At 50.7% G+C, this 27929-nt stretch overlaps 1 protein-coding gene across 1 annotated transcript in view; it reads left to right on the forward strand.

Moving 5' to 3' along the window:
• Positions 1–27929, forward strand: part of TTLL3 (tubulin tyrosine ligase like 3) — a 29980-nt gene continuing 2051 nt past the window's right edge. Inside the window, 11 exon segments of the mRNA XM_033210585.1 lie at positions 1–1306; positions 1538–1626; positions 4138–4306; positions 4428–4525; positions 9804–9918; positions 11315–11413; positions 13056–13251; positions 18358–18506; positions 19529–19772; positions 22124–22559; positions 26611–26752. Of these exon segments, the coding sequence (XP_033066476.1) occupies positions 916–1306; positions 1538–1626; positions 4138–4306; positions 4428–4525; positions 9804–9918; positions 11315–11413; positions 13056–13251; positions 18358–18506; positions 19529–19772; positions 22124–22559; positions 26611–26752 (2128 nt within the window). The 5' untranslated portion in view covers positions 1–915.

Genomic DNA, 27929 nt, shown 5'->3' on the forward strand with positions numbered 1-27929 from the left:
TGCTTACAGTCAGCCTGGGGGCCAGGCATAACTGTTCTGATTTATTACATTTCTTTCACAGTTGACTCAAATGATGATCAGTTTTTCCATTTCCAAGTTCCTGGGGAGGGTGTGCTCTGCACTTTTGTGTTACCCCCATATGCTGCCCTCCCTAAGGACCTTACGCTAGGCCCATCTGCCAGGCCCGGCAGGTCTGATCTGGCCTAACCAGACTCCAGCCACTCTGGCTGTCTTGTAGTTCGCACAAGGGTTCTTAACCCTTCTCAGGGCTGTTGCTGGGACTGTTTGTTCCCTGAAGTGCTGTTGCTCCCCTTTCCCTGGTGACTCCTGACTCCTTACATTTACATCTTCAGCTTAAATGTATCACCTCTTCAGAGAGGACATCCTCTACCTCCACTTTATCTAAAATGCGCCCTCTTCCTGGTTTCACCTCTGCTTGTTCATTGCCCTTATTATACCTGTAACTATTCCCTTCCTTTGTTACTTTTTATTCCCCTCACTGGGCTGTAAGCTCCATGAGGTCAGGAGACATTTGCTAGCGCCTATAAATACTGTAGAATCGCTCAAACCCCAGGGCCGGTGGCACCAGGAAGTACTGGATAAGGAACCGCGACACTAACTGGGGCTCAGTGCTCTCTTCCGCCTTCAGTGCCCCGCTCATCAAGGGTCTGGGTGAGGCCCCAGGTCCTGAGGAAGCCCTCGCTTGACTGCCCCGGGGCCCACTGCAGCCCCCAACCAACCCCGAGCGGTCTGATGGTGTCCCGGGAATGGTTTCCAAGGCAATAGCAAACGGGGCGGGGCTTGGAACGGAGGACAAGGCTCGAGCCTAGGCAGGACCTTCCCGGGAGAGGAGGCGGCGACGCGGAGGGGAGGCGGGATCAGGGGTGCTGGGAGGGCGAGCGCGGCGAGGGGCGCATGCAGGGCCCCGACGCGCAGCTGCTCCTGAGCGCTGGGGAGCTGGGGCCCGGGCGCCGGGGCTCGGCCTCCTGGTACCGCCAGGGGGGCGGCCCCATGTGCAACTGGCTGCGAAAGCCACATCCGCTCGAGCCACGCACCAGTTTCCCTTCGGCCCACCTCTCCGAGTTCCGTCCACCCTGGAGGCTGCCATGGTCCGGCCCTGCCTCCGCCCAGCCCGAGGAGGGTCACGCAGGCGGTAGATGGCAGGCGGGCAGCCCCGCCCCTGCGCGCCGCCTCGGCCGCGCCTTCAAGACGCTGGTCCCAGGCACCCACGCCCAGGGCGCCGCGGATCCCCGCCCCCTCGGCCCCCCGCACACCCCGGTCCTGGATGACCCCTCTCCGCAGGATGGTGAGGCCCCGTGCAGCCCGTTCGCTCTGGCCTACAGCGGCTGCGAGGACGACAAGATGCTGGGGTGGAGGGAGGGAATGGGGGTCGGGAGAAGAGCGGCCAAGGGTGGACATCCGGATGAAGGCGGGAGGCAGAGAAGAGGCGTGGCTATCGGCGGCCAGAAAAGATCCTAGGCCGGGACCCTAGGCCCAGGCCCAGTCTACCCCGCCCCTATTCCGCATCTTTCTGCAGGTTTCCCGGTCCTCTGGCGAGGATCCTCCAAGGCGTCTCACATGAACCGGCTCAGAAACGCCAAAATCTATGTGGAGAGAGCTGTCAAGGTCAGAGGAGGGGCGGGGGCACTTAGAAAGGGCCCTGGGAGCGGCTCAACCTGTCTCCCTGCGCTGTTTTCTTATATCCTTAAAAAACAAAAGAAAAAGAAAAAACAACAGCAAAAACCCTCAACCACCACACCCATCTTCAGCTACCTCCCCATTTACCCATTCAGCACCAAACTTCTGGGCTCCCTCCACTCTGGTTCCCTGTGATGTCCCACTCTAATCAAGGTGCCTGGTGAGTTCCAGGGAGCCAAACCCAGCAGTGCCTTTCTGTTTTGATCTCGGTTGGGCACCCTGTATCTTTGTACACCGCTGCCCCACACACTCTTCCCCTTGGCTGTCTGACTGCACGCTCCTCGTTTTGGCTGCCGCTTTTCAGTGGCCTTTGAAGGTTGGGGCCCCCTGACCCCTTCCCCAGGTCTGTCTCCTTTGGCTGTGTCCTTGGCTGAGTCCAGTCAGTGTGCTGCACCCCCTCTGTGCCCCTTCCAGCCCAGCCTCGAACTCCACATCCCGTAGATCCAGCCCCCTACCTATCATCTACACCCAGAAAACTTAACAAGCATTTCAAATTCATGTCCCAAACCAGACTTTGATCTTCCTGCCCAAACCTGTTGTCCTCCCAGTCTCTGGTCTTTCCCATCTCTCAGTTCCTCATGCCAGAAAATCATCTTTCTGTTTCTTCACCCACAGGTCTAATCCCATCAGCAAAACCACTTGTCATCTCCACCTCCAAAACGATTCTCAACTCTAGCACCTTCTCCAGTCTGTGATATAACCACCTTCATTATAGTAATTGTGATTTCTCTCCTAGGCAAACCATGACAGCCTCCTAACTGGTCTGCCTCCATCCTGTCCCCTCATCTTTTTGCCATACAGCAGCAAGTCAAGCCTGGAAAGACTCCCTGCCTTTTTTGCTCACGACACTCTTAGTATGAAATCCAAGTCCGTTCCGAGGCCTGCAGGCCTTCCACAGTCTAGCCACTGCCTACCTCCTCTGGGGCTTTCCCCATCATTTTCCATGCTCTACTCTCTCTGGTCTCCCTTCAGTTCCTTCTTTTTTTTTTTTTTTTTGAGACGGAGTCTCGCGCTGTCGCCCAGGCTGGAGTGCAGTGGCCGGATCTCGGCTCACTGCAAGCTCCGCCTCCCGGGTTCACGCCATTCTCCTGCCTCAGTCTCCCGAGTAGCTGGGACTACAGGTGCCCGCCACCTCGCCCGGCTAGTTTTTTTCTTTTTGTATTTTTTAGTAGAGACGGGGTTTCACCATGTTAGCCAGGATGGCCTCAATCTTCTGACTTCGTGATCCGCCCGTCTCGGCCTCCCAAAGTGCTGGGATTACAGGCTTGAGCCACCGCACCTGGCCCCTTCAGTTCCTTCTGACCTCTCTCCAGCCTCAAGGCCTTTGCACATGCTTTCCCCTCTGCCTGAATCGCCATTTCCCAGCTCTGTAAATTCATGGCTTCCTTTCAACCTTCCCTGACCATGTATTTCTAAATAGTTTATCTGGATCCCATTAAGTATGCAGTTTCTGGAGCCAAACTGCCAGGATGTAAATCCCTGCTCTTTTGCTTAACCACTGTGGGGCCTCAGGCACCCTGCTCAACTTCTCTATGCCTCTGTTTCATAGCCAGTAAAATGGAGATAACAGTATCTAATAAAAATGCATAGTATTGGCCGGGCAAGGTGGCTGACACCTGTAATCTCAGCATTTTGGGAGGCCAAGGCAGGAGGATCACTTGAGGCCAGGAGTTCAAGACCAGCCTGGCCAACACAGTGAAAACCAGTCTCTACCAAAAAATATAAAAATTATCTGGGCGCCAGATGCGGTAGCTGATGCCTGTAATTCCAGCACTTTGGGAGGCCAAGGTGGGTGGATCACCTAAAGTCAGGAGTTTGAGACCAGTGTGGCAAATATGGTGAAACCTCGTCTCTACTAAAAGTACAAAAATTAGCTGGGTGTAGTGACACACACCTGTACTCCCAGCTACTGTGGAGGCTGCGGCAGGAGAATCACTTGAACCCGGGAGGTGGAGGTTGCAGTGAGCCAAGATCATGCTATTCCAGCCTGGGTGACAGAGGAAGACTCCGTCTCAAAAAAAAAAATCTGGGCATGGTGGTGCACACTTGTAATCCCAGGTACTCAAGGAGGCTGAGGTAGGAGAACCACTTGAACCCAGGAGGAAGAGGGTGCAGTGAGCCGAAATTGTGCCACTACACTCCAGCCTGGGCAACAGAGTGAGACCCTATCTCAAACAAAACAAAACAAAAACGCATAGTATTGTTAGTAATGCATGTAAGTGCTCAGCACGTAGTAGGTCCTCAATAAATAGTAGCCATTGCTATTATTATTACCATGCATATTTATTTCTCTACTTATGTATAGTCTGTTTATTTCTCCTACTGGAATATAAAAATTTCCTGATGGCAGTGTCCATATTATCTGGTTCACCTTTATATCCCCTATGTCTGACACTTATGCAATACTTATTGAAGAAGTATCCATCTCTCACCTTGCAGCAGAAGAAGATCTTTACAATCCAAGGCTGCTACCCGGTGATCCGGTGTCTCTTGCGCCGGAGGGGCTGGGTGGAGAAGAAGATGGTCCATCGCTCAGGCCCCACCCTGCTGCCACCCCAAAAGGATCTGGATAGCTCAGTGATGTGTGACAGTGACACCACTGAGGATGGTGAGTGGTTCCCTCCCTTTCCACAGCTGTCCCTCCTGAGTCCCACTGTCCCAGGGTTGAGGCCTTATGGACTATGGGGCAGGGAGAGGAAACTCATCAGCTCTGGGCTCTGCATCCACAGAGGATGAAGATGAGGATGAGGAGTTCCAGCCACCACAGCTGTTCGACTTGGATGATTTACTGAAATTTGATGACCTAGATGGAACACACGCTCTGATGGTGAGGGCCCTGGGGGACAAGATGAAGCAGGGGCTGCCTGCTTAGTGGGAGAGCATTGGTGTCCAGCTGGGTGACCTCAGACTAGTCCTTTCTTTCTCTGAGCCACAGTTTCCCTATCTGTAGTAAAAACTGCTTCTTTAAAGGCTGGATAGAGCTGGGCATGGTGGCTCACGCCTGTGGTCCCAGCTACTCAGGAGGCCAAGGTGGGAGGATCACTTGAGGCTAGGAGTTCAAGACTAGCCTGGGCAACATAGTAAGACTCAGTCTTTACAAAAAAAGGTAGAAAAACATTATCCGGGTGTGGTGGCATGTTCCTGTAGTCCCATCTACTTGGGAGGCTAAGGTGGGAGGATCGCTTGAACCCGGGAATTACAGGCTGCAGTGAGCGATGATCGCACCACTGCACTCCAGCCTGAGCAACAAAGCAAGACTCTATCTCTAAAAAAGAAATAAGTGAATAAAGGCTGGATAGGGCCGCAGAGTGGGGAGGGACACATCAGGCCTGTGTCCCATCTGGCTTGCGATTCAGAGCTCTGCTAGGTCATACCAGATGCCAGCACAGCCTCCATGCATGGTAACTCCCCCTTCAAATAAAAACCCCATAGTTCACTTTCTCCCTCTGCTTTTGGTAAGTAGAAGGTAGGAAGGAAGGGCTTAAAAAGCTCTGGAAGAGGCGGAGTAGGGTGGCTTATGCCTGTAATCCTAGTACTTTGGGAGGCTGAGGAGGGCGGATCCCTTGAGGTTAGGAGTTCGAGACCAGCCTGGCCAACATGGTGAAAACCCATCTCTGCTGGAAAAAAAAAAAAAATTAGCCGGGTGTGGTGGCAGGCGCCTGTAATCCCAACTACTCAGGAAGCTGAGGCAGCAGAATCGCTTGAACCCAGGAGGTGGAGGTTGCAGTGAACTGAGATCACACGACTGCATCCCAGCCTGGGCAACAGAGTAAGACTCTGTCTCAAAAAATAAAAATAGGCCGGGCGCGGTGGCTCAAGCCTGTAATCCCAGCACTTTGGGAGGCTGAGACGGGCGGATCACAAGGTCAGGAGATCGAGACCATCCTGGCTAACACGGTGAAACCCCGTCTCTACTAAAAAATACAAAAAACTAGCCGGGCGAGGTGGTGGGCGCCTGTAGTCCCAGCTACTCGGGAGGCTGAGGCAGGAGAATGGCGTAAACCCGGGAGGTGGAGCTTGCAGTGAGCTGAGATCCGGCCACTGCACTCTAGCCTGGGCGACACAGCGAGACTCCGTCTCAAAAAAAAATAAAATAAAAAATAAAAATAAAAGTAAAAATAAAAAATAAAATAAAGGCCGGGCACAGTAGCTCACGCCTGTAATCCCAGCACTTTGGGAGACCGAGGCTGACGGATCACCTGAGGTCAGGAGTTCAAGACCAACCTGGCCACCATGGTGAAATCCTGTCTCTATTAAAAAAATATAAAAATTACCTGGGTGTAGTGGTGTATGCCTGTAATCACAGCTACTTGGGCGGCTGAGGCAGGAGAATTGCTTGAATCTGGGTAGCGAAGGTTGCAGTGAGCTGAGATCACGCCACTGCACTCCAGCCTGGGCGACAGAGCAAGACTCTGTCTCAAAAATAAAATAAAAATACAAAAATTAGCCAGGCATGGTGGCGGGCACCTGTAATCCCAGCTACTCGGGAGGGTGAGGCATGAGAATTGCTTGAACTTAGGAGATGGAGGTTGTAGTGAGCTGAAATCACACCACTGCACTTCAGCCTGGGTGACAGAACAAGCGATAACTTCATCTGAAAAAAAAAAAAAAAAGCTGAAAGAGTCGGGTGTGATGATGTGGAGGACATGCATGTTGAGGTGAGGGTACTTGGGTTTGCATCTTGGTAGTGCCACTTACTGAGGTCAACTATATAAAATTGCCATTTCTGGCCAGGCATAGTGGGTCATGCCTGTAATCACAACACTTTGGGAGGCCAAGGTGAGTGGCTTATTTGAGGTCAGGAGTTCGAGACCAGCCTGGGGAGCATGGTGAAACCCCCGTCTCTACTAAAAATATTTAAAAAAAAGAAAAAAATTATCTGGGTCTGGTGGCACACACCTGTAATTCCAGCTACTAGAGAAGCTGAGGCAGAAGAATCACTTGAACCCAGGAGACGGAGGTTGCAGTGAGCCAAAATCATGCCACTGCACTCCAGCCTGGGTGACAGAATCAGACTCCATCTCAAAAAAAAAAAAAAAGCCATTTCTCTGTGTCAGGAATGGCTGAATATTGGCAGCTTCATATGGGTCAATCTCATGAGCCCTTGGGCAAGTCGCTTGTCTTCCTATGCCTCAGTTTCCTCATCTGCAAAATGGAGATTACCTTAGCACCTACCACGTAGAACTGTGGTGAACCTTGAATGAATTGGCATGGAAAGTGCTTAGAGCAGGGCCCAGCATGTGCTGACATTAGTTATGAATAATTATCCCACCTCTCAGAATTGTAGGAAGGATGGAGAGAGGTGGGGTCCATGAGAGAGCCTTTGTCACAGGCTGTGTGCCCATCAGCTTGGAGTCACTGTCCTGCCCCTGGGCAAGTCACTGATGACCATGGGCCAGAAGAAAATGTGACATTCAGTTGTGCAGCTTTGTCACTGCTTGGGGACACCCTTAGGGGCCCTGCCCCCTCAGCAGCTAACTCCATAGTTGGGTCTATGTCTCAGTCTTTGGAATTTGCCGTGGTTTGATGAGGCTAATGCCAACTCCTTCTTCTCACGCTGCCACCGCCTGGGGGCTGAGAATGACAAGCCTCATATGACACCTTAAGCAGTGACAAAGGGAGGCAGAAGGGAGTCTTTGGCATCCCTAAGGCCAAAAGGAGCCTGAAACACTGGCTTGGCCTCTGCCCACCTGTGCCCTGGAGGAAGAGAAATCTTGACTTACACAAAGATGATGTGTGGGCTAGAGTCCACCTTGGAAGCATCCTCTCCTTCCTGTTCACCCACCCTGCTCAGCAGGGCAGGGAGAGGCTGCCTTAGGCCCTGCTACCCACACTGGCCTCTGTGTTTCTGTCTCCTCCCTGTCTCCCCAGTCCCGCATGGTTCAGAATGAGACCCCCTACTTCATCTGGACCACCCGGCGAGATGTGCTTGACTGTCGCTTCCTCTCCAAGGATCAGATGATAAACCACTACGCGCGGGCTGGCTCCTTTACCACAAAGGTGGGCTCCCTAGAGGTGCAGGCAGGGCAGCCTCCAACTCCCCGCCCTTGGGCTGGCAGCCCTCCTCCCTGCTCTCCTTGTTAGTAAGAGGAAATTCTCAGGGCAAGGGGAAGTATATAATTCAGAAGATTTGGAGTCTGACCAGCATCTGGCTGGTTCAAATCCAGCCCCTGTACCGTATCTGGCATGTGTAGATATAGTGACTAAAATGGGCTCCAGCATTCAAATGGGTCTGGAGGTAGAACAATCACCAAACCAATGACAGTGAGCAAGCAGACTCTTTTTTTTTTTTTTTTTTGAGACGGAGTCTTGCTCTGTCGCCCAGGCTGGAGTGCAGTGGCCGGATCTCAGCTCCCTGCAAGCTCCGCCTCCCGGGTTCACGCCATTCTCCTGCCTCAGTCTCCCGAGTAGCTGGGACTACAGGCGCCCACCACCCCGCCCGGCTAGTTTTTTTTTTGTATTTTTAGTAGAGACGGGGTTTCACCGTGTTAGCCAGGATGATCTCGATCTCCTGACCTCGTGATCCGCCCGTCTCGGCCTCCCAAAGTGCTGGGATTACAGGCTTGAGCCACCGCGCCCGGCCGACAGTGAGCAAGCAGACTCTTAACCTCCTAAGCAGAAGATATCTGGCTATTGAACCCATTCTGTCTTACCTGGGTTTCTTTTTTTTTGAGTGGAGTCTCACTCCGTCTCCCAGGCTGGAATGCAGTGGTGCAATCTCTGCCCACTGCAATCTCTGCCCCCAGGTTCAAGCAATTCTTCTGCCTCAGCCTCCTGAGTAGCTGGGACTACAGGTATGTGTCACCACACCTGGCTGATTTTTGTATTTTTTAGTAGAAACGGCGTTTCATCCTGTTGGCCAAGCTGGTCTTGAACTCATGACCTCAGGTGATCCACTTCAGCTTCCCAAAGTGCTGGGATTACAGGCATGAGCCATCATGCCCAGACTTACCTGGGTTTCTTAGCAAGTGACTTCACCTCTCTGAGCCTCAGTTTTCTCATCTTTCAGTGAGAATACCAGTAAGGACTATCTTCTGGGGTTGTGGCAAGGATGAAGGGCTTTATAATAATGACCTGCCATTATATTATTGGTGTGGGTTAGGAAGGATTCTAGAAGAAGCAGCTCTTGTTTTGTTCTATTTTTAAGAGGTGAGATCTTGCTATGTTGCCCAGGCTGCTCTTGGCCTCAAGCAGTCCTCCTACTTCAGCCTCCCAGAGTGCTGGGATTACAGGTGTAAACTACTGTGCTTGGCCTTGGCAGCTCTTTAAGAATGTGAAAGAGTTGGCTGGGCGCGGTGGCTCAAGCCTGTAATCCCAGCACTTTGGGAGGCCAAGACGGGCGGATCACGAGGTCAGGAGATCGAGACCATCCTGGCTAACACGGTGAAACACCGTCTCTACTAAAAAAATACAAAAAATTAGCCGGGCGTGGTGTTGGGCGCCTGTAGTCCCAGCTACTCAGGAGGCTGAGGCAGGAGAATGGCGTGAACCCAGGAGGCGGAGCTTGCAGTGAGCTGAGATCCAGCCACTGCACTCCAGCCTGGGCGACAGAGCGAGACTCCGTCTCAAAAAAAAAAAAAAAAAGAATGTGAAAGAGTGGGCCAGGCGCAGTGGCTCACACCTGTAATCCCAGCACTTTGGGAGGCCGAGGCGGGCAGATCACAAGTCAGGAGATTGAGACCATCCTGGCTGACACGGTGAAATGCCGTCTCTACTAAAAATACAACAAATTAGCTGGGCGTGGTGTTGGGTGCCTGTAGTCCCAGCTACTCTGGAGGCTGAGGCAGCAGAATGGTATGAATCTGGGAGGCGGAACTTGACAGTGAACTGAGATCGTGCCACTGCACTCCAGCCTGGGCAACAGAGCGAGAGTCCATCTCAAAAAAAAAAAAAAAAAAATGTGAAAGGGTGGACAGGAGGAACGTCAGGCATTCTTGGCAAAGGACACTGCCCAGGCAAATATATGGTGATAGATGTGAGCAACTCAGACCTTGCAAGTGGGGCCAAGGCTCTGAAAGCATATCTAGTTAGGGTCTTTCTGAGCTGTCTGGGTGTGTGCTGAGTATGGGCAGTCCTGCCCTGCCCTCTCAGCACTAACTCCGTAGGTGGGTCTATGTCTCAATCTCCGGAATTTGCCGTGGTTTGATGAGGTTGATGCCAACTCCTTCTTCCCACGCTGCTACCGCCTGGGGGCTGAGGATGACAAAAAAGCCTTCATAGGTAAGGAGACCCCCAGCCCCATGCCTGGACCTCAGGCTGACGCAGCAGGGCTGAAGCTCTGGCTCATGTTGGAGAGCGACAGGCCTCTCTTCATGTCCTCATCTGCCCCAGCAGATTTCCTTTTCCACCCTCAATCCTTATCCTTCCCTAAGGTGCCCTCCATTAATGAGCCTCTTAGCTTGGTCAACTCTGACCTCCAGAAAAGCTCAGGTAGCTTGGCTTATATTCTAGAGCAGGTTCTAAAAGTTGGTCACTCCCTTGAGTTTGGAATCCAGAACAGATTCCGGGCTTATATCAAGTTCCACTTGTTGAATTGGGTTCCAAAAAAGGCTGCAGGCTTTGGGTTTCTAAGGCAGACTAGGTTCCAATTCCACAATATGTTCTAAATTCAGGTTAGAATTTGGATCCAGATTCTATGCTAGGTTTAAATTACATTCAAAATCTGAAATACGACACAGTCTGGTTCTCACGATAGAGTAAGTATCACAAGTAGGTGATGAACAGAAGAAATAAATCAGACAATGGGTCCAAGCCAGATTCTGAAGGCAGAATATGACCCAAGTCAGGTCAGATTTGGGGTCTGGTTCCACAACTGAAACAGGAGCAAGTCCTTTTTTTTTTTTTTTTTTTTTGAGGCGGAGTCTCGCTCTGTCGCCCAGACTGGAGTGCAGTGGCCAGATCTCAGCTCACTGCAAGCTCCGCCTCCCGGGTTTACGCCATTCTCCTGCCTCAGCCTCCCGAGTAGCTGGGACTACAGGCGCCCGCCACCTTGCCCGGCTAGTTTTTGTATTTTTAGTAGAGACGGGGTTTCACCCTGTTAGCCAGGATGGTCTCGATCTCCTGACCTCGTGATCCACCCGTCTCGGCCTCCCAAAGTGCTGGGATTACAGGCTTGAGCCACCGCGCCCGGCCTTTTTTTTTTTTTTTGAGATGGAGTCTCACTCTGTCACCCAGACTGGAGTGCAGTGGCTCGATCTTGGCTCACTGCAAGCTCCGCCTCCCAGGTTCATGCCATTCTTCTGCCTCAACCTTCCTAGTAGCTGGGATTACAGGCGCCCACCACCACACCCAGCTAATTTTTTGTATTTTTAGTAGAGACGGGGTTTCACTGTGTTAGCCAGGATGGTCTCGATCTCCTGACCTCGTGATCCACCCACCTCGGCCTCCCAAAGTGCTGAGATTATAGGCATAAGCCACCGTACATGGCCTGAAACAGGAGCAAGTTCTAAACTCAGGCTCTAGAGTCCGAAAAGGTAGAGTCAGGTTCTGGATCCAAAATGGGGCAAGTCATGATCAGGTTCTGGATCCAAAATGGGGCAAGTCATGATCAGGTTCTGGAACCAGAACAGGCCTCAAGCCTAGGGGCTGAGCAGGGTATCCCCTGGCCTGGGAGCAGAGGACTTCTGGCTGACAGCTGCCCGCAACGTTCTCAAGCTGGTGGTGAAGTCTGAGTGGAAGTCATACCCTATCCAGGCAGTAGAGGAAGAGGCCTCAGGTAAGTACTGTGATTACCTCCACTCTCCTACCCATTTATCCTCCACCCAGCTGCCCTTCCCCATATCTGCCCTTCTACCTATCTATTCATCCACCCACCTACTGGTTCATTTACACATCTGTGTATGATTCACATCTACCCATCTATCTATCTATCCATCCATCCATCCACTCATCCATTCACCTATGTACCCACTTATTCACCTACTCTCTGATCTACCGATTCACCCACCCACACTTCCATTCATGCTTCCATCCTCCCACCTGTCACCCATTGTTAATCTCTTCATTCATCTACCTGACGTCAGCTCCATACTCCCCATCCATCTGTCCACTCCCTGCCTACCTATCCTTCCACAGATCCATCTACCCATCTACCTACCTGCTATTCCATTCTCCTATCTACTACCTATTTGTTGTCCAGTCCATCCACTCATCCATTTTTCTGTCCCAGGTACCTAGACACTTGTCTTCCCATCCATTTGTTAGTTGATCCACTCCTCATTCCGCCCTCCCATGGGCCTGGCATGTGGCCAAGCACCCTGGAGAGGGCAGACTAAGAAGACATGGTCCGTCCCTGCCTGTGAGGAGCTCAGGTCTCTGAGGAGGAGGAAGCAGTGAAACCGGGCTTTACACATGGCCTGAGAACAGCTTAGGCCTGAACATAAGGAAGAGCTTGGAATGGAGGGGGACAAAGAGGAACCCTCACTATCATTGCATGCCAGCCCAACCACTGCCTGCCCTTTCCCTTTCTGGATTTAGCTCGTGCCTCCAGGCTCCTAGTCCTGTAATCCAGGGACCCATCAGTGAGGGATTCAGGGAAGTAGAGGCAGCTCTCCAGGAAGGAGGAAAATCCCTGCCTCTTCCAGAGGGAGACCTCCCCATTACTGTCTCTTGCATGTGTCACGTACAGGGAAGGCTTGGTTGTGTGCCAGGATAAGGGGCAAAAGGACCTTGGGTGTGGCTAGAGACCCCGTGCTTAAGCTTTTATGGTATAGGTCAGGCTGCAGGGGTCTGAGGGCCTCAGTTGTATATCAGGGTCTTCAGTGCACTGCGATGTTCGGGGTGAGTCAGGTCTGTGGATGTGCATGGAGGTCTTCTGAAGGGTCAGTTTCTGTAATCACTTTCAGGTGTGTCAGGGCCTTGTGCAGTCACAGTGCACATACAGGTTAGTGCTTCTGTGGGCTAATGATTGTAGCTCTGTATCAGGATTCTGGGAGTGGGTCTGGATTTCTGTTGTGTGGACTTAAGAAGCTGTGTCAGACTTGGGGGAGGGTATTCATGTATAACTGGGTTCACATAGGCCAAGGCTCCCAGGTGCATTTTAGGCAGAGCCTCAGGTGTGTTAGAGGTCCCAGGGGCAGAGAGGTTATAGGTGCTGTCAGAGGTCTTGGGGACATTTAGGGCAGAGTCTTAAGTGAGTGACGGGTCCTGGGACAGTGGGAGCCAGGGGCAAGTGCTAGAGTTGCAGTGAATTTAGAGCAAAGCTTCAGCTAAGTGACACATCCCAGGGCAGTAAGGGATCTATCTAGGTATGTGCTGGGCCTCATGTAAGTGACAGGCCTTAGGACAATGGGGGCTGTGGCATGTGTCAGGTTACCTGCCTTGATATGGGATCGTGACAGGCCCCTCCCTATGTGCAGGAGACAAGCAGCGCAAGAAACAGGAGAAAAACCCAGTGTCGGTGTCCCCAGAGTTTGTGGATGAAGCTCTGTGTGCGTGCGAGGAGTACCTTAGCAACCTGGCCCACATGGACATCGACAAGGACCTGGAGGCCCCACTGTACCTCACCCCCGAGGGCTGGTCCCTCTTCCTCCAGCGCTACTACCAAGTGGTCCAGTGAGTCCCCTGCAGCTGGGACTTTGGGCTGTGGGCAGGTGCTTACAGACAGGCCCTTTCTGTCTCGGGCAGCCCCCACCCCTTCCCCAAGCTTCCCGCTCATTTACCCTGCCCTTCTTCTGCTTGGGAACCCTCAAGGACTCCCACTGCCTCCATGATAGGGTCTGGGCCACTCTTCTTGGTTCTTGGCATAGCATAGTCTCTAAGAGCATGGCCTGTGCCACCAAATGGACAGCACATTGCCCAAAGTGTGTGTTGTATGGATGTTAATTCTCCAGGAAGTAAGTAGATTTTATGGAAAAAGGGATTTTGTGGTCCATCACATTTGGAAAACACTGGATTAAGCAGTTAAAGAGGCTTCCCTGGGGCAGTACTTTTCAGAATCTATGGGTGGTGTAAGCCTGCAGAGAGAGTGTATCCTGTACTCTCTCTGTAGGCTCCCACCCTGCCCTGCCTCCCACCAAGCATCCTGAGGGGCAGTGTTTTCTTTTTTTTTTTTTTTCTTTTTTGAGATGGAGTCTCGCTCTTTCGCCCAGGCTGGAGTGCAGTGGCACGATCTTGGCTCACTGCAAGCTCCGCCTCCCGGGTTCACTCCATTCTCCTGCCTCAGCCTCCCCAGTAGCTGGGACTACAGGCGCCCGCCACCACGCCTGGCTAATTTTTTATATTTTTAGTAGAGACGGGGTTTCACCATGTTAGCCAGGATGGTCTCGATCTCCTGACCTCGTGATTCGCCCTCCTCGGCCTCCCAAAGTGCTGGGATTACAGGCATGAGCCACCGCGCCGGGCCTGGGGCAGTGTTTTCCGAACACACTTTGGAAAAAAGTTCTCAGGCGGGGGAAGGGAGGATCAAGGTGGGCCTGGTGCTGCTTTAGGGAGATTCCATTCAGGAGAAGCATGCAGGAGCAACTGGAGGGAGAACAGCCCTGAAGGCAGAACACACAGTAAGCATTTCTTGAGCAACTCCAACGTGCCGAGCATTGTGCCAGGTACCAGAAATGAAGCGTAGCCCCTGTTCTCAACCGGGACACAGCTTAAGGTTTGAGACCTGCAGGAAGCCAGGTGGGAGTGCTAGGAATCTCAGCTGGGGTGGTGGTAAGGGAAAGAAATTGACAGATTTAATTGCTCAATAGGGGAAACAAGAACAGAAACAAATGGACAGATTTAATTACTCAATAGAGGAAACCGAAGAACTAATGAATGACATGAGCAGCAGACCCACATCATTAGCAAGTAATTCATTGCATCTTTTCTAAATGTCAGGAAATAACTTAGGTGGCCCAATACTTTCTCTTCAGCTACTGGAAAATGTAAAGCTACTCATCTTAAATTAAGAATTATCAAGGTGGCCAGGCGTGGTGGCTCACGCCTGTAATCCCAGCACTTTGGGAGGCGGAGGCGGGCAGATCACTTGAGGTCAGGAGTTGGAGACCAGCCTGGCCAATATGGCGAAACCCCATCTCTACTAAACATATGAAAATTAACTGGCATGGTGGCACATGCCTGTAATCCCACCTACTCAGGAGCCACTGAGTAGTGTGAGCCACTGCACTCAGCCTAATTTGTTCAATATTTACTGTTAATGCTTCTCAACTTTGTTAAGAAAACAAATCCACTCGGGGCGGTGGCTCATGCCTGTAATCCTAGCACTTTGGGAGGCCAAGGCTGAGACAGGAGAATTGCTTGAATCCGGGAGGCAGAGGTTGCAGTGAGCCGAGATCATGCCACTGCACTCCAGCCTGGGTGACAGAGTGAGACTCCGTCTCAAACAAAAAAAAAAAAAAAAGAATTTTCAAGACTTCGAACATTAGTCATGAAGCACGAGTCCTTTTTATTTCTGGTGTGTGGGGGCAAGTTCTAGAGGGCTATAGGAATCTCTCTAAAGTCGGGATTACATAAAATATTGCATCATATAACACACGTACACAGTGTTCAGTACAAATGACCAGCATTCATTCATTCCTTCAATATTTTAGTTTAGTTTAGTTTTTTGAGACAGGGTCTTACTTTGTCACCCAGGCTGGAGTGCAGTGGTGCAATCTTGGCTCACTGCAACCTCTGCCTCCCAGGCTCAAGTGATTTTTCCCACCTCAGCCTCCTGAGTAGCTGGGACTACAGGTGTGTGCCACCAGGCCTGGCAAATTTTTGTTTGGTGGGCCTACAAACAAAAAAAATTTTTTTTTTGTTTGGTCGGCCTAATTCATTCAATATTTACTGTTAATGCTTCTCAACTTTTTTAAAAAAACAAATCCACTCGGGCAGTGGCTCATGCCTGTAATCCCAGCACTTTGGGAGGCCAAGGCTGGTGGATCATGAGGTCAGGAGTTCAAGACCAGCCTGGCCAATATGGTGAAACCCCATCTTTTGTAAAAATACAAAAATTAGTGGCCGGGTGTGGTGGCTCACACCTGTAATCCCAGCACTTTGGGAGGCTGAGGCGGGCAGATTACCCAGGTCATGAGATCGAGACCATCCTGGCTAACACGGTGAAACCCCGTCTCTACTAAAAATACAAAAAAAGTATCCAGGTGTGGTGGTGGGCACCTGTAGTCCCAACTACTCGGGAGGCTGAGGCAGGAGAATGGCATGAACCCGGCAGGTGAAGCTTGCAGTGAGCTGAGATCGCGCCATTGCACTCCAGCCTGGGCAACAGAGCGAGACTCTGTCTCGGAAAAAAAAAAACAAAAACACCCAGTTTTTTGTTTGTTTGTTTTAATCCTGGATTTTAAGAACTAAGCCAGCCAGGTTTTCATCAAGGTTGACTTTTCATTAAAATACTGTTTGTTTGTTTGTTTTTTCTTTTCACTAACTATAAAATCGTATTGTCATGTCAAATATACTTTTTCAAATTACACTCCTGTGTGATACTTTCCTGAGCCACATCACAGATTACTGAACAGATACTTCATGCTACGGACCACAGAAAAGTTTGTCAGGACATAGGTGTGAGTACTACTGGGAGACCTTGCCTAGCCCCCTACATCTTGCTGTCCTTGTTCCTGGCACTGCCCCGAAGTGTTCCTGGCACTGCCCTTTTTTAAGGCTGCCTCCTCCTTAAAAAAGAGAAAGTTCTCCATGACTGGAAACATTCAAGATGCTAAGGTGTTACAGAGTTAGCTTCCCCTGAATAGGAGGCTCCCGTCCTATTCATTCAGAAGGAAAGAAATGGGAGACTCTGGATGAGGTAGCTATCTGGTGTATTTTGTGACTTGGTTTAGTTCAGGACATTTTCTGTCCTGTAGAGAACAGGGTCACTCTTTGTCCCTGAAACCCTGTCTGTGCAGCCCAGTTGCTGAGGCAGGCTCCTACCAAAGTACTTGCTGAGCCAACCGTTCATTCATTGAGCAAACTTTTAGGGAGTACCTGCTGAGTGCCAGGTGTGGTGCTTGGGGATGGGGATTACAGCAGAGAACAACTACAAAAAATGTTCCTGCTCTTACGGAGTTTACATTCTAGTTAGGGGATTCAGACAATAACCAAATAAGCAGATGTGTCAGGTGGGGGTAAATGATGGGGAGAAAAGCAAGAAGAGGTGTGATATAGATGTGCTTGAAAGGAATTAGGCTAACATTGTATCAGCCAATATTAGGCGCAGATTAAGAGAGGAATGAACCCCAAAAAGCACCTATGCATGGAGGAATCAGACAGGACCGAGTTTGAATCCCGGCTGTACCACTCAGCTTTCGGTGTATGGCCTTGGGTAAGTCCCTTAACTCTCAAAGCTTCAGTTTACTTTTTTTTTGAGATGGAGTCTCGCTCTGTTGCCCAGGCTGGAGTGCAATGGTATGATCTCGGCTCATTGCAACCTCTGCCTCCTGGGTTGAAGTGATTCTCCTGCCTCAGCCTAACGAGTAGCTGGGATTACAGGTGCCCACCACCACGCCCGGCTAATTTTTGTATTTTTAGGAGAGACAGTTTCACCATGTTGGCCAGGATGGTCTCGATCTCTTGACCTTGTGATCTGCCCACCTCGGCCTCCCAAAGCGCTGGGATTACAAGCGTGAGCCACTGTGCCCGGCCCAGTTTACTTTTTATTTTATTTTATTTTATTTTTTTGAGACCGAGTCTTGCTCTGTCACCCGCCCAGGCTGGAGTGCAGTGGCGGGATCTTGGCTCACTGTAACCTCTGCCTCCCTGGTTCAAGTGATTGTCCTGCCTTAGTCTCTCAAGTAGCTGGGATTACAGGCACCTGCCACCATGCCTGGCTAATTTTTGTATTTTTAGTAGAGACAGGGTTTTGCCATATCGGCCAGCCTGTTCTCGAACTCCTGACTTCAGGTGATCCGCCTGCCTCCGCCTCCCAAAGTGCTGGGATTACAGGCATGAGCCACCGTGCCTGGCCCAGTTTACATTTCTCTAAAATGGGACTAGTGCTGGGTGTGGTATCTCATGCCTGCAATCCCAGCACTTTGGGAGGCTGAGCAGGAGGATCGCCTGAGGCCAGGAATTCAAGACCAGTCTGGGTAACATAATAAGACCCATCTCTGCCAAAAATAAAAATTAGCTTGGGTGTGGTGGCATATGGCTATAATTCCAACTACTTGGGAGGCTGAAACTTGGACCTAGGAGTTCCTGGGTGCAGTGAGCCATGGTTTCACCAGTGCACTTCAGCCTGGGTGACAGACCAAGACCCTGTCTCCACAAAAAAAAAAAAAAAAAAGTCGGGGGGTAGGGGGTGGGGTACCAGTAATACTTCCCTGGTAGGGCCTTGAGGGGATTAGTGAAAATATATGGAAAGCCCTTGTCACAGTGCCTGGCACATAGTGGTGCTTTATCATTAGGAACTGGAAAGATTAAATTCTGTCAAAGACAGTTTTAATGTAATAGGAATGGGAGTGGCACAGGTGGAGTGTTGGAGTAGGGGGTGGTTTGCAGTTAATGGAATTTTATCAACCTTTCCCTTTTGTGTAGTCTGGGGAGGTTAGGATTTCAGGGGTGGCTTGAAGGTGGGGCCGGAGGCTTGGAAGGGACCTATGGATATCTGCAGGGAGGGCATGACCGAGGCTGCCTGGAAGACAGTGGGGGTGGTGGAATATATCTCCCCTTGCCCTCTCCACCCACATGTCCCAGGTCCAGCCTTGCCCAAGTTCCATCATTTCCCCACAGCGAAGGGGCAGAACTCAGGCACCTCGACACTCAGGTCCAGCGCTGTGAGGACATCCTGCAGCAGCTGCGGGCCGTGGTACCCCAGATAGATATGGAAGGGGATCGCAACATCTGGATTGTGAAGCCAGGAGCCAAGTCCCGCGGACGAGGTGGGGGTCAGCTCCTGCTTCCTGCCTTGGTACCTCCCATCTCCCAGTAAATGCTAAGGAAGTTAATAGTGTAGGTCTATTGAAGCCAGATTGAATGGGTTTGAGTCCTAGCTCTGCTACTAATATCCTTCGTGACCTTGAGCAGGTTTTATCACCTCCCTGAACCCCAGTTCCCTCATATGTGAAATGAGGAGGATGATAATACCTCCTGTGAGGTGAGGATTAAATGCAGTCATGCATCTAAAGCACTATTCCAAATCCTTAACATGCTTTAATTTAGACAATCCTGGGAAACTAAGGCATGTGTAGGCTCTCACATGATCCGGAAGGATATCCATAAGGACCTGGAAGCAGCAGTTGGCTGCCTCTGGACAAGGAGATGTAATGTTTATTGTATGCCCTTTTGTACTAATTTTTGTTTTGTTTTATAGTCTATATATTATTGGTAGGAAAGTAATAGGTGCACATACTTTTAAAAAGCCCAACACTGGCTGGGCGCGGTGGCTCACGCTTGTCATCCCAGCACTTTGGGAGGCCGAGGCGGGTGGATCACTTGAGGTCAGGAGTTAGAGACCAGCCTGGCCAACATGGTGAAACCCTGTCTCTACTAAAAATACAAAAATTGGCCACACGTGGTGGCAGGCACCTGCAATCCCAGCTACTCAGGAGACTGAGGCAGGAAAATCGCTTGAACCCAGGAGGCGGAGGTTGCAGTGAGCCGGGCTCGTGCCACTGCACTCCAGCCTGGGTGACAGGACTGTCTCAAAAAAAAAAGCCCAGCACTTTAAATTTGTATCCATGTATATATTCCTATTTAAGCAAACAAAACTGGTTAATTAGGAAAAATTTTAAATCCTTAGCAAATTCCTGGCTTTCCCAAAGGGAATTGAGTTCTGGTTGAGGGAGACAGCCTTACCCACGCAGCCCGATCAGCTCCGAGGGGATGAGAGCTCATGACAAGCTGGCCCTTCTCCCAGCCCACGCCTGACCTTTCAATCCCTGACTGCCCTCTTCCCCCGTAGGCATCATATGCATGGACCACCTGGAGGAGATGCTGAAGCTGGTGAATGGCAACCCCATGGTGATGAAGGACGGCAAATGGGTGGTGCAGAAGTATATTGAGCGGCCCCTGCTCATCTTTGGCACCAAATTTGACCTGAGACAGTGGTTCCTGGTAACTGACTGGAACCCACTTACCGTGTGGTTCTACCGCAACAGCTATATCCGCTTTTCCACACAGCCCTTCTCCCTGAAGAACCTGGACAAGTGAGCCCCTCTTTTCGCCTCCCACGAGCTCCCTGCCTAGTTGGGGAACTGGCAAGCAAACAGGCAATTACAGTGCAGGGGACTCGCGCAGCAGCGCTAGGCTCCACACACAGACTGCAGGCAGGCGGGTTCTCATACAGCCAGCTGTCCTTGCATCCAACAGATTTTTTATTTTTATTTTTTTTGACAGGGGGCGGTCTCACTCTGTTTCCTAGGCTGGAGTGCAGTGGCATGGTCACGGCTCACTGTAGCCTTGACTTCCTGTGCTCAAGCAATCCTTCCTCCTCAGCCTCCCAAGTATCTGAGACTACAGGCATGTACCACAGCTGATTTTTGAATTCCTTTTTTTTTTTTTTTTGAGGCGGAGTCTCACTCTGTCGCCCGGACTGGAGTGCAGTGGCCGGATCTCAGCTCACTGCAAGCTCCGCCTCCCGGGTTTACGCCATTCTCCTGCCTCAGCCTCCCGAGTAGCTGGGACTACAGGCGCCCGCCACCTCACCCGGCTAGTTTTTGTATCTTTAGTAGAGACGGAGTTTCACCGTGTTAGCCAGGATGGTCTCGATCTCCTGACCTCGTGATCCGCCCGTCTCGGCCTCCCAAAGTGCTGGGATTACAGGCTTGAGCCACCGCGCCCGGCCGGTTTTGAATTCTTTTATGTAGACATGGGGTCTCACTATGTTGCCTAGGCTGGTCTCAAACTCCTGGGCTCAAGCGATCGTCCCACCTTGGCTTCCTAACGTGCTGGGATTACACCGTGCCTGGCCCCTCCAACAGATTTGACCGAGTGTGTACCTTATGCCATGCACTGTTCTGGGCACTTGGGGTATAGCAGTGAACAAAACAAGATCCCAGCTCTCAAGGGCTTACATTCTAGCAGGGAGAAACAGACAAGCAATGAACACAAGTTAAATTATCTAACAGGTTCAAAGATTATTTGGGCCAGGCGCAGTGGCTCATGCCTGTAATCCCAGCACTTTGGGAGGCTGAGGCAGGCAGATCACCTGAGGTCAGGAGTTCAAGACCAGCCTGACCAATATGGTGAAACCCCGTCTCTACTAAAAATATAAAAACTAGCTGGGCATGTTGGTGGGCGCCTGTAGTCCCAGCTACACAGGAGGCTGAGACAGAATTGCTTGAACCTGGGAGGTGGAGGTTACAGTGAACTGAGATCGTGCGACTGCACTCCAACCTGGGCAACAGAGCAAGACTCTGTCTCAAAAAAAAAAAAAAAATTATATTTGTCGTTGGGGGAAGAAGGGAAGCAAATGTAGAGCAGGGGAAAGGAGGTCAGGCGTTTTGAAAACAGCAGAGGTCGTGTTAACTTCTGGGGTGAGAGAAAGCCTTGTTGAAGCCTGAATTCAAATTCTGTCTCTGCAGCTTCCAAGTTGTTTGACTCTGGTCGTGTGAAAACCTATTTAAGCCTTGGTTTCCACGTCTGAAGAATGGAGGCAGTAGTATGAAATTCATAGCTATCAATGATTGAGTGCTTCATATGTGATAGTGCTAAGCACTTTGTATCCATTATCTTATTCTTCATAAGAACCCAGTGAGGCCGGGCATGGTGGCTCAAGCCTGTAATCCCAGCACTTTGGGAGGCCGAGGCCGGCGGATCACGAGGTCAGGAGATGGAGACCATCCTGGCTAACACGGTGAAACCCCGTCTCTACTAAAAATACAAGAAAATTAGCCGGGCGTGGTGGCGGGCGCCTATAGTCCCAGCTTCTCGGGAGGCTGAGGCAGGAGAATGGCGTGAACCCGGGAGGCGGAGCTTGCAGTGAGCCGAGGGCAGCACCACTGCCCTCCAGCCTGGGGCACAGAGCAAGACTCCGTCTCAGAAAAAAAAAAAAAAAAGAACAAAAAAAGAGCCTAGTGAATACTTCCTGTTCACCAGGTCTGAAGAAAAAAATAAAAAACAGTGAAGTGGGTACTGTTACTACCCTCATTTTGCAGATGTGAAGAGCACGCAGGTTAGATGACTTGCCTAAGGTCTCACAACTAGTGTGGAGATGGCACTTGAACACGTCCTGGCGATGACGGGGCCATACCCTAACCCACCCTCTTATCTTCCAAACACTGAGATGGTTAACTGAGACTATGCACAAAGCACTTAGTACTGTGGCCCCCATAATTAGCGCCCTCAGAGCAGCCCTGAGAGATAAGAGTAGTTCTGGCCCTAAAGGAATGTGGTGGGGCCCAGGCCTCTGTCCTTTTTGTCCTTCCCAGTAGGGCCCCATCTCAAGTTGAATAGTGCAGGGTGGCCCAGGGCTGGTTCCAGGACTTGCCTGTCCTCCCTGAACTTAGATGGGAGAGACACAAGGGCCTGGACCTCAGTTTTCTGCTCTCTGCCCCAGCTCAGTGCACCTGTGTAACAACTCCATCCAGAAGCACCTGGAGAACTCATGCCATCGGCATCCACTGCTTCCCCCAGACAACATGTGGTCCAGCCAGAGGTTCCAGGCCCACCTGCAGGAGATGGGGGCCCCAAATGCTTGGTCCACCATCATCGTGCCTGGCATGAAGGATGCTGTAATCCACGCACTTCAGACCTCCCAGGACACCGTGCAGTGTCGGAAGGCCAGCTTTGAGCTCTATGGTGCTGACTTTGTGTTCGGGGAGGACTTCCAGCCCTGGCTGATTGAGATCAACGCCAGCCCCACCATGGCGCCCTCCACAGCAGTCACAGCCCGGCTCTGTGCTGGCGTGCAAGCTGACACCCTGCGCGTGGTCATTGACCGGCGGCTGGACCGCAACTGTGACACAGGAGCCTTTGAGCTCATCTATAAGCAGGTGAGGAGGTTGGGCCCAGGCAGGACCCCAGAGAGTCTGCACCCTCTACCAGGCAGCCCATAGTGGAGTATAGGGCTCTGCAGTCAGACCTAGTTTAAGACCCAGATTCAAGTCCTGGTCCTGCTAAGGTGACCTCACCTCCTTGAGCCTCAGTCTCCTGATCTTTGAAATGGGGATATTATTACCAACTTTCTCATGGGAATGGGAGAATAAAATGATTTAGTGTATGGGGATAATATTTCTAGAAAGGCATATAGCATAGTCATAAGAGCAGAGATTCTGGAATCTCCTTGGGTTCAAATTCCTGTTCAGTGACAACAAGCTGTGTGACTTTGGACAAGTTCCTAACCCCTAGGTCTCCTCATCTGTAAGAATAAAAATAGTACCTAACTCACAAAGTTAGGTACTATGAGTTGTGAGAATTAAATGAGTTGATATGTAAAGTACTTCATTTTCATTTATTTATTTTTGAGACCGAGTCTTGCTCTGTTGCCCAGGCTGGAGTGCAGTGGCACAATCTTGGCTCACTGCAACCTCCACCTCCTGGGTTCAAGCGATTCTCCTGCCTCAGCCTCCCACGTAGCTGGGATTACAGGTGCCCACCACAACGCCTGGCTAATTTTTGTATTTTTAGTAGATACAGGGTTTCTCCATGTTGGCCAGGCTGGTCTCGAACTCCTGACCTCAGGTGATCCGCCCACCTCAGCCTCCCAAAGTGCTGGGATTAGAGGCAGGAGCCACCGTGCCCAGCCAGTAAAGTACTTTAGAATAGTGCCTGGCACATAGTAAATGCTACTAAGTTTTAGCTAATGTTGTTATTACCTAATAAGGTTAGGAGTTTCATCATGTATAACCTGTAAAGTGCCTGAATGTATAGTAACAGGCAATTACTGGTAGCTACTATTATTAGTAGTATTATAATTATTTCACTCATCTTGCTTCAAAGAGAGATTGGAGTCTACTTGTAAAATAGAACAGCATTTTAAAAAATCAGTCAGAAAATTGATTGCAAGGCTTTCTGAGCTCTGGATAGAATTTCTTGTGGCAGTTTAAGTGGCTTCTGATTAGCATTCGGCTTCCGTCAAGGTTTGGTTACAGGAAGAGAGCATACCGATCACATGACCTAAGTGACCTCGTCTTTATTACAGTTATTGATCATTTCTTTTTTTTTTCGAGACAGAGTCTTGCTCTGTTGCCCAGGCTGGAGTGCGGTGGCGCGATCTCGGCTCACTGCAAGCTCCGCCTCCCGGGTTCCCGCCATTCTCCTGCCTCAGCCTCCCAAGTAGCTGGGACTACAGGCGCCCACCAGCACGCCCGGCTAATTTTTTGTATTTTTAGTAGAGACGGGGTTTCACCATGTTAGCCAGGATGGTTTTGATCTCCTGACCTCATGATCCGCCCACCTTGGCCTCCCAAAGTGCTGGGATTACAGGCGTGTGCCACCGCGCCCGGCCCGTATCATTTCTTAAATTAATATATTGGCGTTTTGGTTTCAAAAAATGTAAATGGGGAAATACATGGGCAAGAAAATATGAGCAAGCTGAGGGAAAAAGTGCCATTGTAGTGCAGTGCTCCCAGTGCCAGTGCCCAGGCCAGAAGCATGTGACAGCTTCTAAAGGTATGGATGTCAGGAGGCTCCACCCCCAGAGATTGACCCAAGATGTCTAGCTTGGGGAGGTGACTATGCATCTGCATTTTTCAAATGTCCCCCAAACATCTTTTTTTTTTTTTTTTTGAGACAGAGTCTTGCTTTGTCACGCAGGCTGGAGTGCAGTGGCACCATCTCGGCTCACTGCATCCTCTGCCTCCCGGGTTCAAGCGATTCTCCTGCCTCCACCCCAATGAGTAGCTGGGACTACAGGCGCCTGCCACCATGCCTGGCTACTTTTTTGTATTTCAGTAGAGACGGGGTTTCACCGTGTTAGCCATAATGGTCTCGATCTCCTGACCTCGTGATTCGCCCGTCTCGGCCTCCCAAAGTGCTAGGATTACAGGCGTGAGCCACCGCGCCAAGCCTTCTAAATGTCTTTTATTGCTGATTTGTTCTTGTTTTTGTTTTTAGGCCAGCACATAGTGAAGGTTCACACCTTGCACTGGTTTTTTGTCTTGTTTCATCTAGGCCAGCCCCAGTGCCTTTTAACACCATAGATTTGATCTTTTGAGGGGCCAGGCCGGTTGTTTTGTAGAACTGTCCCGCATTCTGGATTTATCTGATTGTTTCCTTATGGTGTTATTTACCTTGGTCTTTTGTTAGCTGATTGTCTCAGGAACTAGAAGTTAGGTCAGATGGCTTGATGAGGTTCAGGTTAAACATTGTTGCCAAGAGCACTTCAGAGGCGATGTTGGGTACCTCATGTGGCATCACAAGGCACATCCTATGACAGTGTCTCACAGTTAGTGCTGCTGAGTTTGACTGTGGGTTACAGTGGTGGTTACCAGATCTCTCCATTATAAGCTACATTTCCCTTTTGCAATTAATTTTTTTGTCAAGTGTTATGTTGGCTCTGTCCAGATTGCTGTCATTTTCCTGTCATCCATTCATCTAATTGTTTTGATACCAGTTTTTGCCTATTTTATTAGAGTTGCAAAATGGCAAATGTCTAATTCTGTTGTTCCTTCTGCATTTATTAGCTGAGATTCTTCTTTAAAGATGAGCTTTCCCTCATCATTTGGGGCTACTCGGGAGTGCTGATAGCTATTATTTTTATTTGATTTAAAAAATTTTTTTTTTAATTTTTCTTTTTTTTTTTGAGACAGAGTCTTGCTCTGCCACCCAGGCTGGAGTGCAGTGGTGCTATCTCAGCTCACTGCAACCTCCGCCTCCCGGATTCAAGTGATTCTCCTTCTTAGATCCCAAGTAGCTGGGATTACAAGTGCCCACCATGGCTGGCTAATTTTTGTGTTTTTAGTAGAGACGGGGTTTTGCCATGTTGGTCAGGCTGGTCTCCAACTCCTGACCTCAGATATGCACCTGCCTCGGCCTCCCAAAGTGCTAGGATTACAGGCATGAGCCACCGTACCCGGCAATAGCTGTATTTTTTTTTTTTTTGAGATGGAGTTTCACTCTTATCACCCAGGCTGGAGTGCAATGGCGCAATCTCGGCTCACTGCAACCTCCACCTCCTGCGTTCAAGCAATTCTCCTGCCTCAGCCTCCCAAGTAGCTGGGATTACAGGTGCCTGCCACCATGACCTGCTAATTTTTTTGTATTTTTAGTAGAGACAGGGTTTTGCCATGTTGGCCAGACTGGTCTCGAATTCTTGACCTCAAGTGATCTGCCGGCCTTAGCCTCCCAAAGTGCTGGGATTACAGGTGTGACCACTGTGCCTGGCCGATAGCTGTATTTTTAACAAGCTCCAAGTAATTCTGATGTTTAGATAGATTCTGATCAGGATCCTTCAATGGCACAGAAGATACCTCCAATTGACTCCAGGTTGCTGGCAAGGCACAGGGAGCTCTCCTGGAGCCCAGCTGAGGGCAGGACATACAGCTTGGCCTGATAGGAACTGAGAGTTGTAAGGGAGTCCCTCTCCTTGGACCCTCCTCTCTGCCTTCCTCTGCGTATTCACTACTTCATTCTCTCCATAGACTGTCTTCTTTAAGGTTCTTAATTTCTCCTTCCCCATAACCTGGGTTCACACGAGGCTCTAGGCAGGCTCCAAGCCTCTTACCTGTCTGGTGGCGTAACTCAAACTCCCGGTGCAGAGAATCTGATTGGCTGAGCTCAGGAAGCTGTCCACCTGCGGTGGTCTGTGCAGTGGAGCCACACACATTCCAGCAGGGGCTGGGGGCAGCTTGGGAGGGAAATGTGGCTGAGGGGTGCTGGTGGGACATGGCTGGGATTCCCCCATTCCTCTGGGCTAGCAATTCCTGGAGCTCTGTGACTCTAGGTACTGACTCAGAGATGGGCTTTCCATTTCTCAGCTCAGAAATGTCTCCTTGACCAGGTGCCCCAGAAAGTAATTCCACCCATCTCTACCCTGGGTCCTGCTGGGCCAAGGATTCCACTACCACTGACTGAGTGGGCCTTGTCTCCTCTTCTTGCCCACAGCCTGCTGTGGAGGTGCCCCAATATGTAGGCATCCGGCTCCTGGTAGAGGGCTCCACCATCAAGAAGCCCATGGCGATGTGTCATCGGCGGATGGGGGTCCGCCCAGCAGTCCCTCTGCTGACCCAGCGAGGCTCTGGGGAAGGCAAGGACTCGGGGACCCCTACCCACAGGTCAGCTTCTAGGAAAGGTGCTGGGGCCAGGAGCCTGGGGCACAGTGAGAAGCCAGTCTCCACTGCCACCACTTCAGCCCCTGGAAAGGGAAAGAAAGGCAAGGCGAAAAGTGCCACAGCCCTGGTCTGCCCCAATCTCCCAGAGTGGGACGCCCCCAGCACCAGGATAGGCTGCATTTTCACCATGACCTTTTCCAGTGGGGACACGCAACCCCACCACTTGAACAGATTGCCGTTGAGTCCGAAGAACCCCCAGGCCCTGGGTAAGACCATTCCCCCAAAACACCCAAGTGTCCCAAGGTGATTTATTCCTGCTCTCCAGGCCCCTCTTAACCACCTGGATCAGCCACCCCACCAAAGAGCCACCAGTAGCAAGTAAAAGCCACTACTCACAAAGTATTCTTTAAAAATACACAGCCAAATTAGCTGGGCATAGTGGCGCGAGCCTGTGGTCCCAGCTACTCGCGAGGCTAATGAGGATGGCTTGAGCCCGGGAGGTCAAGGCTGCAGTGAGTTATGATTGCACCTCTGCACTCCAGCCTGGGAGACAGAGCGAGATGCTGTCTTAAAAACAAACAAACAAAAAAAGCACTTTGGGAGGCCGAGGCGGGCAGATCACTTGAGGTTAGAAGTTTGAGACCAGCCTGGCCAACATGGTGAAACCCCATCTCTACTCTACTAAAAAATACAAAAATTAGCGGGGTGTGGTGGCAGGTGCCTATAATCCCAGCTACTTGGAAGGCTGAGGCATGAAAATCTCTTGAACCCGGGAAGCGGAGGTTGCAGTGAGTTGAGATTGCACCATTGTACTCCAGCCTGGGCAACAAGAGCAAAACTCTGTTTAAAAAAACCAAAAAAACAAAGAAAACCCAGCCAAATAGATACTGTCTCCTCCAGAGTAGTCACTCTATGAGGCAGAGTGATTTATTTCAAAGATGACCTTATTTCAAAGATGCCAGAACTTAAGCCCAGGTTGCTCTCTCCAGCGCCCACGCTTTTCCCACTGCAGTATTCTGCCTTTGCCTTCAAGCAGTCACCTCTGGGGGAAAGAACTAACATGTGTCCAGCACTTAACAGTTTGCCCCATGCCACTACCTGCCCAGCTCCTTTAGTGCTTACACCAACCTAGCAAGGTAGGTGCTATTATCC

Source organism: Trachypithecus francoisi, unplaced genomic scaffold, assembly GCF_009764315.1.
Source record: "Trachypithecus francoisi isolate TF-2019V2 unplaced genomic scaffold, Tfra_2.0 Lachesis_group0, whole genome shotgun sequence".
Taxonomy (NCBI): Eukaryota; Metazoa; Chordata; class Mammalia; order Primates; family Cercopithecidae; genus Trachypithecus; species Trachypithecus francoisi.